The sequence below is a fragment of the Lactuca virosa genome, chromosome 3 (genome assembly GCF_052849685.1).
Source record: "Lactuca virosa cultivar CGN04683 chromosome 3, Lactuca_virosa_CGN04683_v6, whole genome shotgun sequence".
Lineage (NCBI taxonomy): Eukaryota > Viridiplantae > Streptophyta > Magnoliopsida > Asterales > Asteraceae > Lactuca > Lactuca virosa.
Genome location: NC_136428.1, coordinates 123,818,766 through 123,830,432, shown reverse-complemented (window position 1 = coordinate 123,830,432; position 11,667 = coordinate 123,818,766). Strand labels below are relative to the sequence as shown.

Here is an 11,667-nt window from a genome sequence, read left to right as displayed (position 1 = left end):
AGGGTTGAATCTCGAAATGTTGACACGGGGGGGAATGATATAAGTTCTTACAAATCACCATATATGGATAAAGCTGTGAATTTATTTGATAGAATCGATTTGCAGAATGTTCTTTTGATTCAGGTTCTAATAAGATGTGCACAAGATAAAAACAGAATGTAAGTCACTAACTCTTGCTATTTCAATTAAACATGTATTATTTTTTTGAATTGTTGTTTAACTATAATGCATGTGGATATTTATTCTAATGTTGATGACATATTTTTTGTTAATGTTTAAAATTAAGGGAGGTACTTTTTGAAACAAATACGAGAGAGATTATGCATAGACAGGATTTTGAGAGCATGCGACCTTATCATGTTATACATCATAGTGTGATTGATTCTTGGGCTGCTGTTCTAAATTACGAGGAACAAAAGTCAAAAAGTAAACCATACCGCCTGTTCTTCAATACCAAAATTATGGTAAATTCTTTTACAATTGGAACTTTTATATTTTAGTTGTATATTATAACAAGATATTCTAATTTTTCTGTTTTTCTATGTTTACAGAGTTCTGATTTATTAGATGAAACTAAATCTTTTGACGAGTGTTTTTTAACTTTTGAGACTCATGTTGATAAGTTTCTATCTAATTTCAAGGCAAATGTAGATTTCAATGATCTTAAAATCGTAAGAATATTTTATTAATTTAAATATTACATTATTAAAGGATAGGAATTATGTTAACTTTTTGATCAATTTGTTGGAATTGCAGGTGGTTTTCCCAATACTTAATGGTGATCAGATGTATGCTGTTGTTTTCAACTTAACATATCCACAAGTTCATATTATAGACAACATAGCAACAAAATCGTTAGAAGGAACTTATGGAATGACACCTACATCATTAGTAAGTTTTCATTTACGTTTATTAAATGTATTAAAGTTACAATATAATAGATTGAATAATGTAATTTTGTTAATATACATTGCAGAAATTGTACTTTATACGATATCTGGAGAAAACTACATTTATCGTCAATAAAATCAAAGGTTTGCGATCAACAACAGTGAAGATGATGAAAATTGACTGGAACACAAAGAAGTTGACTACAGAGAATGGAGCACTTTTAATGAGACATATGGAAAAATATTGTGGAGAAAAGCAAGGAAAATGGAATGTGGAAATGGAAAAAGGCAGTGATGCGCAAGATGTGCAATTTGTAAAATTACGTGCCTTATATTCTGTTAAGATTGCTACACATGAAATCAACAACCACAAGGAGAGAGTTATCAAAGAAGCAATCGAATTTGGAAAGTTTGATCATGCGACTAGAAAAAAGATGTTAGAGGAAGGTATCAATAGAATGGATGAATTGGAAATGGGTACTAAATAGAATTTGATAGAAGTTTGGAATTTTATGAACGTGGTTATGGTGACTTAACAAAAATTCCTTTTGTAATATCTATCTTATTTTGAACAAATTAGACAAAAAAAATGATGCCTAATATTATGTAAGAAACTTGATATGGTTTATTAGGTGATTAATGCTTAATGTATAGTTGGTATTATGATCACTTCTTAATGACCATGGTAAAATATTCTAATAGAATAATGTATAGTGGCATCATTATTCTATTAGAATAATATTAGATGTTGCATATACCTATATAACATTCTTACATATATAATCTTGTATTATAATAATTTGATAACAAAACATTATACTGCAATCATTCGTATATACTTCAAAAAATTAAAGATTGAAAATATTAGAAGAATCAATATGTTTTCAAATGTATAACACATCATCACAACCCAAATGTCTCATACATCATCACAAACCAAATGTCTGATACATCATCACAAACCAAAACATCTGAAAAATGTCCAAACTAAAGAAATTCAAAATTTTATCTATATGGTATTATTGAACTTTATTGAAATACGAAAAAAAATCGAAATATATTTCTAGACACAACTATGCACTTTGTACCTTGGAGTTATTCAACAATGTCAAACATTTCCTTGAATTATGCCCTTTAACCCCACATGTTTTGCATGATCTTGATTGCTTGTTACCTTGAATAGTAGCCTTCTCCAAAGCACTTTTTAAACGTTTTCCTGTACCAGAACCTTTATTCTTCACCATAGGTGGATTTTCAACATCAACAACTTCAGGATTCGTAGTAGCTCTGTAAAGTTTATGAATATGAGCTTCTTTTGTAACCGGTGATTTGTCTGAACCTTGTTCACCAATATCAGTCATAAAAACTTCTAGCTTTTGCATGAACTCTTCTAACTTCTTGTCATCATTACTTAATGAAGACAAGCATTGATCAAGCATGGAAAAAGCTTTGTATGCAACCTTCTCAACATTTCCAGACGAATCACCATATCTAAACGTCCTTTTCAGAACTGTGGTGGGGATAATATCTCTTCTCCATCTCTTAAGAATGTATCTTGACGGAATCTCTTGTATGTCATAAATCTTTAGAATATAGAAGATGTGTCTACAAAAAATTCCAAACCGCTCAAAAAGTATGCATGAACATTTCACCGTTAGATCTTCTCTGTTGAATTCAACCTGTTTCAAAAGTATTAGGATAATAAGTATATTCAAAAAAGAAAAATTACAATAATATAAAAAAAACTTAAGAAAATAATTTAGTAATAAAAATTAAAATATTATAATTATAAAAATGTCAACATTACCTCAAAATCACCTTCACTTGTGTTAAAATTCCATTCAGAATCGATGTCAACTTTTTCTTTTTTCTCAACTACTACCTTCTTCTTTGATAGATTTGTCCTTTTATGTTTGACAATGCATATGTCGGAAACAACACCTGAAGTAACACTCTTCTGTGAACAAGAAACAAGTGAATGAAGAATCTCCCTCTGCACCATGAGAAAAATAGTCCTGGTGTATACCATAGATGCATGTTTCTCCATATCTTCAAGAGGTGTTTTGATAATTGGAATTATAGTAGATGTATCAAAATCAAATTTGATCTGATTATTCCTTTTCCTTTCCATAACAGACTCAAAAGCATTCATGAAATTGTTTAACGTATAATCATGATGCGATACCCTATTGAATGCTGAATTCTCACTTTCCGACCGAGAAGTTGTTCTCATTAGACCTGACATCGGTACATCTTTAAAATAGGCTGGAATCCAACTGCTTCTCAAATCAAACATATCTTTCATCCATTTATTGTCTTGTAACTTATATTTTACCATTAATGCATCCCATCTCATTTCAAAATCATTCACAACAATTTTGGAGTCCCATACTATACTATTGAAGTCCGCCTTAAAATCTGATTCATTCATTGTTTCCCATCTTACCTTAAAAACAATTCATATATTATTCTGTTAGAATATAATATAGTATAAAAAGGCATTTCATTTAATATATTATCCTAATTACAAAAAATATTTCATTTAATATTCTGATAAGAATATAATACAGTATAAAAAGGCATTTCATTTAATATATTATTCTAATTACAAAAAATATGCCATTTAATATTCTGATAAGAAAAGAACAATAATGTCATATTTATATTGAAAATAATATCATATTTATACTGATAAGAATATAACAATAATGTTAGTACCTTCAATGGAAGTTTACTTGTGATATGCCACATACAAAAATCTATGTTTTGTGTATGGCAATACTATCTCAATAGCTTTTTTCATTGCTGGATCTTGATCGGTTACGACCATGATTGGTGCTTTTCCAAAACACTTCAAGAATGACCGAAGTAACCAAATATAGGAATTTGTATCTTCTCTACACAACAAACCAGCTCCAAAAGTGACGCACCTTTTGTGATTATCAATGCCAGTAAAAGGTACAAATACCATACAATACCTAAAAAAACACAAAAAAATACCATTAGAATATATAACTAAAAATGTTTATAATTCCAGAATAAATACCTGTTTGTACGATATGTTGCGTCAAACGAAACAACGTCCCCAAATAACTCAAAATTTCGTTTTGAAGTGTCATCAGCCCAAAAGAGAGCATTTAACTGCTTCTTGTCACATTTGTATTCGAATGTAAAATTTGTAACATTCTCTTTACGATTCTGAAGCTTTGTAATCAACAAATTTGCATCAGTGCCCCCGATGTGACAATTTATATCCCTTGTAAAAATTTTCCAATCTATCTCTAGTCCACCAACAAATTCACATCCTCCTTTTATAACACACATTAGCCTATATGCTGTAGTTGCCCCCACCTTTGCACTCGAAAGCTTATGTATAAAAGCTTGATCAACAACATCCAACTGACGTTTAGCTCTTGAAAGATGCATACAATCTTGATTGATCAATTTGTGGTTGTGCTGTTGTTCAAAGCGCCACAAGTAAACTTCTGAAGAATGTGGTATAACTTTGAATGCAACAAAAGCTTTGCAATTTGTGCGTTTACAATTACTATTTCTCAATTGCTTGTTATGATCATCACTAATCGTGTCTAAGGTAGAAGTGTTTGGCAATCCCCCTCTATTGCATATAAAATATTTCGAAGTTGTGATTCCACTATTTTTCCTCTCTGTTGATTTCCTAATATCAAAACCAGATCTTAATGCATATCCTTTATACCACTTAATAGCATATTTGATATCTTTAAAAATTGAACCCATAGGAGGTAGCCAACTAACTTCAACCTCTGGAATCCAAAAGAAAGAACCATCAGCTCCAATGAATTGTTTGCAAGAGTCATATTGTGCTGCAACATTGTCACTTTGAACTACAAAAAAGAATATACCACCATGTTAACATATAATCAGAATAATTTGCATTCATATGACTGTAATCATAAAAAACCACAATGTTATATGTGCATTATTCTATATGCATAATATGTAGTAACATGAACTTATCACCAACATCATTCTATAAAGAATAACCGATATCAGTAACAGAATTACCTTGGATTTCCGATTGATTTCCATCATTATGCAGAATCTCTGAATCACCAGAACTGAATTGATGATTTTCTTCATCGTAATGATCATTTCCGATGTCATTCATATCTAAATTATCCATAACTGTGACTAGGTTAAAAATTGAATATGTTATATGCAACTAACAATGAAAGCAATGATTACCTTGGGTTTCCGATTGATTTTCCTTGTTATGAAGAATCTCTGAATCATTAGAACAGAACTGATGATTTTCTTCATCGAGATGATTGTTTTCGATGTCATGCATATCCAAATCATCCATAACTGTTATCATTATTGATATATAAATGTATGTACAATATTCTATAAGAATAACATGCATTCTCATGAACTTATCACTAAGATGATGTTAATGAAAAGCAAATAGATGATGATAATCAAAAGAAAACAGATGACATATTCCTGAAAAACATAATGATTGAATGAAAGTTAAAAATCAAACAATGAAATAGATGATGCATTGTCAAATAACATATTATAGATTAAATTGTTTTCTAGGTCAAACAAATTCAACAACAAATGATGTTTGATTGCTGAATTGGATGTCTCAACTGTTGGATAAGGTGTCTAAGTCCATAACTATTTCTGGTATGTACTTGACCCGACCCGGCATGGTCCATTTGGGTTGCATGGCACCATGCAATTGAATAAACTAAAATGAGAGAAATAACACTTATGGTTTATTAATATATTATAAGTTCTAATATATTGATAATATTTAATTAGTTTGATCAAGAATTAATTTAGAATTAATTAAGTGATTAAAAGATAACTAATTAAATATATGGGTAGATTATGTAAATCTTCCATATCTTATATAGTGGGCTAAGAGGCTCCATGGATTATCAAGTTGGGTTCCACCCACAGGATGCTCCATGGATGCTCCATGGGAGTTACAAACCCATGGGTCATGGAAATGAAGAGTCATGACACATTAGGGTTTACATGGTGTAACCCTAGATGTGTCAACACTATATAAAAAACCCATTCTCCACCAAAATTGGCTATACATAAGAAACAAGAGGGCTAGGCCGATTTTAGAAGTGTGTATTCTCTCTAAAGTCATTCCAAAAGCATTTGGTGTTGTGTGAAGCATTTGAGGCATCACACTTGGGGTGCTAGGCTCACAAGGTTTCAAGGATCATAATCAACAACAAGGTAAGTTATTCTATCTTTCATTCAAGTTAAAAATGTTCCCCATGTATGCTAGATAGGAATATAACCTTGGAATTCAACTTTGCATGATTATTAGACAAACATAGATCCAAGGTTATTAGGGTTGCATGTACACTTAGGAAGTGTTAGAATGCTCAAAACCCATCAGTGGTATCAGAGCCTAGGTTTGTTTGTTGTTTTTTTTTGTGTGTAAACAGCTTGAAAAAAAATCGTTAAATTACAAGTTTTTTTTAAGTGTAATTTTTTATTCTTGAAAGTGTTCATATTCATGTTCTTGAACTTATGAAGATTAGATGATCATAGGAATTGTTTGTAACCTTCATGGTAGTTTAATTCATGATCATAATGTGTTTTAATGGAGTCCATAACTTGTCCTCAAGTTATGGAAAACCAAAAGTCTCACTTTTATTAAAGCCATTAAAAGAACACAAGAGTTATAAAAATGAAGAGTCTTCATTTTTATTACTCAATTAATTCATAAGTTATAAGAAATGAAAAGTTTTGGAAGTTTACAAAACTTGCCCTCAAGTTTTGGAACATGTAAAGTCTTGATTAAAACTTTAGTTCCAACCCTTAGAATTTTAAAAGTTAAAATTCAACCCTTATACTTTATAATATTATAAGTTACTAATATATATATGTATAACAACAAGTCGTCTTACCGCTAGTACGCCTCATTCACGAAGCCGGTCTATAAGGGGGGTATAAGGTTGTTGCCTATAAAATGGCAACTTAATGGGTGTCCACTCTCACCCACCGCTTCCTTGATCGGTGGAGGGTCGTTAGCCGAACGGGTAAGACAATGACTTATAAATTCTCATTAAAAGTATGATGAATATTATAAAGTAACTAAATGCTTTTATTAAATTCCCAATCTTAGTTACTTTAGGAAAATGTGAATAAGGTGCTAATCCATGAAATTACACTTTACACTTTGTTTAAGTTGTTGGTGGAGCGTGTGTGGTTAATCGGCATACTAACTTGGACTTAACAAGGTAGGTAAAGGGTGACTTAAGGTTTACCATAGCATCGGTGGAGCGTGTGTGGTTTACCGGCACATCGATTGAGTGATAAACCTTGAGGGTACCAAGTGATTTGCATGGTTACTTCACACCTCGTTTTGTGATCCTCGGTATCCCAGTCACAAAACTTGGAGGGCACACTCGAGATTGAAACATGCCTTTGAAAAGTTCATTGAATCTCAAAAGAATCTAGGAATTTCTAAGAACCAATTAAAAACCTAATATTTATATTTCGTTTTTCATGGTGGAAATTGGTGAATCGTCATTCACCTACCTTTCAAATATGTTATAGCTTGGATTACGGCATACCTCTTCTAAGTTATAATATATTGTGATTGGATCCTAGCCTTAATATTACATTTGGGTGTTTTATTAAGGACTCTCTTAATATCTAAACTAATCTTGTTCTCTTCTTTCAGATGTCTTCAAACAATGCTGCTTCTGGCTCTAATCCTAATGGCTCCTTTACCCTTATGAACTTGTGTGGGAAAGTCACTTTTGATGGATCCAACTTCAATGAATGGATCAGAAACATCAGGATGATTACCTGCTACGAGGACAAAGAATATGTCCTTGACAAGGAGCTTAAGGAGATTGATGAGACCACTGCAACTCCCCAGGAGATCGCTGACTTCCGGGCACATGAAAGGGATGCTACAAAAGTGGCATGTATCATGTTGGCCACCATGACAGCGGAACTCCAAAAGTCCTATGAGGACTTCTACCCTTTTGAAATGCACCAAGATCTGATGGAAAGATACCATCAAAGTGCACGACAAGAGAGGTATGAAATCATATGCTCTATCATAACAACCATGATGAAGGACGGGGAATCCGTCACGAGCCACATGCAGAAAATGCAAAGGTATGTGGATCGGTTGCTGAAGCTTAATGTGAACTTCCCTGAGGAGCTTGCAGTAGATATCATTTTGCACTCCTTACCATCGTGCTATGATCAATTCCGCATGACATATCACATGAATAAGGAAGAGGTCACACTCAGCAAACTTCAGGGACTCCTCAAGACCGCAGAAACAGGTCTTAAGGGTAAGTCGGTTGTTAACACTCCTACTCCAAACTCCGCCCCGGTTTTGGCAATCGGGAAAGGTAGAGGGAAGAAGAGGAAGAGCTCTTCGAAGGGTACCAAGGCTAGGACCCTTGATGGCTCTTCTTCAAGTGGAACCAAGAAAGGTTTTTTCACTCCTTCTTCTGACCCTAAAGAGGCTGAATGCTTCTATTGCCATGAAAAGTCACATTGGAAGCGGAACTGCCCAAAGTACCAGCAAGATGTGAAGGATGGGAAAGTTAAACCCAACCATACAGGTATTTACACTATCTTATCTAATAACTCACCCCATTCTAACTCTTGGGTCCTTGATACCGGTTGTGGTATTCATATCTGTTCTGATTTGCAGGGACTAAGAAGAAGTGAGAATGTGGAGCATGGAAGAATAAACTTAATCATGGGGAATAGGAAAGCTTTACCTGTCACCAAGATTGGAGTTTATACTTTATCGCTAAGTAGTGGGTTTAGTTTAGATTTGAATAAATGTTGTTATTCGCCAGAAATGCAAGAAATATTATTTCCTTTCATGCATTGTATAAACAAGGTTTCACCTTTTCATTTGATAATGAAGTTGGTTCGATTAATGCTTTCTTTAATAATGTTCTTTATTTTAAAGCATTACATTGTGATGGTGTGTATGAAACTGTATCTGTGGTTGATAACTTAGGAAATAATGTATTGTGTATTGATTCTGTTAATGATAATAACTTGGATAAAGCATCATTATGGCATTGTCGTCTTGGACATATAAGCAAGAAACGCATAGGCCAACTCCAAAAGGATGGAGTATTGGAGTCATTTGACCTAAAGTCAGATGATAGTTGCGAATGATGCTTACTTGCAAAAATGACAAAGTCACCCTTCACAGGTTCTTGTGAGAGGGGTGAAGGTTTGTTGGATCTTATACACACGGATGTGTGTGGGCCCTTCAAACATGCCATAAGGGATGCTAATCGTTATTATTTGACTTTTACTGATGATTACAGTAGATATGGATATGTCTACTTAATCAAGCATAAGTCAGAGACTTTTGAGAGGTTTAAAGAGTTTAAACAGGAAGTCGAGAATCAATTGGGCAGGAACATTAAGATGCTTCGATCCGATCGAGGTGGTGAGTATCTTAGTTCAGAGTTCCTCGACTATCTTAGGGAATGTGGGATTGTCTCACAATTGACACCTCCCAGGACACCGCAGTTGAATGGTGTAGCTGAGAGGCGTAATCGAACCTTGTTGGATATGGTTCGTTCCATGATGAGTCGAGCTTCGCTACCAATCTCATTTTGGGGGTATGCCTTAGAGACTGCCGCCCATATCCTTAATCTAGTTCCCACAAAGGAAGTTGCCAAGACTCCTCATGAGATGTGGACTGGTAAAGTACCCAAACTAGACCACATTAAGATTTGGGGTTGCGAGGCTTTCGTGAGACGCGAGACTCATGATAAGCTCGAACCTCGAAGTGAGAGGTGTATTTTCATCGGCTACCCACATAAATCCTTTGGTTACCTCTTCTACAGACCTAGTGAGAATGTGGTCTTTGTAGCTAGGAGGGCTTTCTTTCGAGAGAGAGAGTTCATAAGCCAAGGAGACAGTGGGAGGCAAGTTGACCTTGAAGAAATTCAAGAGTCAAGTGGTGAAGGAACTTCAAACCCTAGCACTCAGCTTGAGGAGGAAACTTCTGTTGAGCCAATTGACAAGTCTGTACCTCTGAGGCGTTCCACAAGGGTTAGGAATGCACCTGAGCATTACTATGGATTCCATATTACTGCGGAAGATGATACACTTATCAGTGATGAGACACTGATAGGTCTGGATGAACCTAACAGTTACGCGGAAGCCATGGCAGGCCCTGAGTCAGCCAAGTGGAAAGAGGCAATGGACAGCGAGATACAGTCCATGTATGACAATCAAGTTTGGAACTTGGTTGAGAATGTACCAGGTCGTAAGATTGTAGGGTGCAAATGGATCTTCAAGAAGAAGACCGACATGGATGGTAATGTACACACTTATAAGGCACGACTGGTTGCAAAGGGTTTCTCACAAACTCCGGGAGTTGATTATGATGAGACCTTTTCTCCAGTGGCCAAGATTAAGTCTATTAGGGTTCTGTTAGCCATAGCCGCATTTCATGACTATGAAATATGGCAAATGGATGTCAAAACCGCTTTCCTTAATGGAAAGTTGGCTGAGGATGTTTACATGAGTCAGCCAGAGGGTTTTGTCAACACAGAGTACCCTAATAGAGTGTGTAAGCTTGAGAAATCCATTTATGGGTTAAAGCAAGCACCTCACAGATAGAATCTTTGCTTTGATGAGAAAGTCAAGGAATTTGGCTTTTCTAGGAGTGAAGATGAATCTTGTGTATATGTCAAGGCTAGTGGGAGTATAGTTAGCTTTTTGGTATTGTATGTGGATGACATACTACTCATAGGAAATGACATCCCAACTCTGCAGGAAGTTAAGTCCTGGCTTGGGAAGTGTTTATCTATGAAGGACCTACGAGAAGCTGCCTATATTCTAGGGATAAGGATCTTGAGAGACCGGCGTAAAAGACTAATTGGACTTAGTCAGAGTACTTACTTGGATAAGGTGTTGAAGAGATTCGGCATGCAGGACTCCAAGAAAGGAGAGTTACCCATCCAGAGTAATGCCAGATTGAGTAAGACACAAAGCCCTAGTACTGAGGCTGAGATAGCAGAAATGAGTCGAATACCTTATGCTTCGGCTGTAGGATCGATCATGTATGCTATGACGTGTACTCGACCTGGTGTAGCCTTTGCTTTGAGCATGGTTAGCAGGTATCAGGGGAACCCTGGCAAGGCACACTGGACTGCGGTAAAGAATATCCTCAAGTACCTACGGAGGACTAAGGACTGGGTCCTTACCCTCGGTGGGAGTGAAGACTTGAGAGTTGTAGGGTATAGTGATGCTAGCTTTCAGACTGATAGGGATAATTTCCGCTCTCAGTCAGGCTGGGTCTTTACCTTAAATGGAGGAGCAATTTCTTGGAAGAGTTCCAAGCAAGAGACAGTGGCTGATTCAACTTGCGAATCAGATTATATAGCAGCTAGCGAGGCAGCAAAGGAGGCGATATGGCTGAAGAACTTCATTGGAGACCTTGGAGTTGTACCAGCTATTAAAGAGCCAATGGAAATTTTCTGTGATAGTAAAAGTGCAGTTGCCTTAGCCAAGGAACCAAGGGATCACGGGAGATCCAGACACATCGACAGAAAATACCATTTCATCAGATATCGAATAGAAGAAGGACTCCTCGTGGCAAAGAGGGTATCATCGGATGAGAATCCAGCAGATCCCCTCACGAAGGGACTGACTCGGGTTAAGCATCTCCAGCATGCTCGGAGCATAGGGCTGAAGGATGATATTAGATTTAGTAGTTAGATAACCTTGAAATTTGTAAAGTGTAATTGACATTAGA

At 35.4% G+C, this 11,667-nt stretch overlaps 1 protein-coding gene across 1 annotated transcript; it reads right to left on the bottom strand.

Moving 5' to 3' along the window:
* Positions 1–1,793: 1,793 nt before the first annotated feature.
* LOC145164002 (protein FAR1-RELATED SEQUENCE 5-like) lies at positions 1,794–5,244 on the bottom strand. Its single transcript, XM_079082734.1, has 7 exons — positions 5,115–5,244; positions 4,935–5,060; positions 3,937–4,753; positions 3,673–3,868; positions 2,698–3,336; positions 1,979–2,569; positions 1,794–1,877 (listed from the first exon to the last, which is right to left on the bottom strand). Exons 1-7 carry the CDS (start codon positions 5,242–5,244, stop codon positions 1,794–1,796), a joined length of 2,583 nt encoding a protein of 860 aa, XP_078938860.1.
* Positions 5,245–11,667: the final 6,423 nt, after the last annotated feature.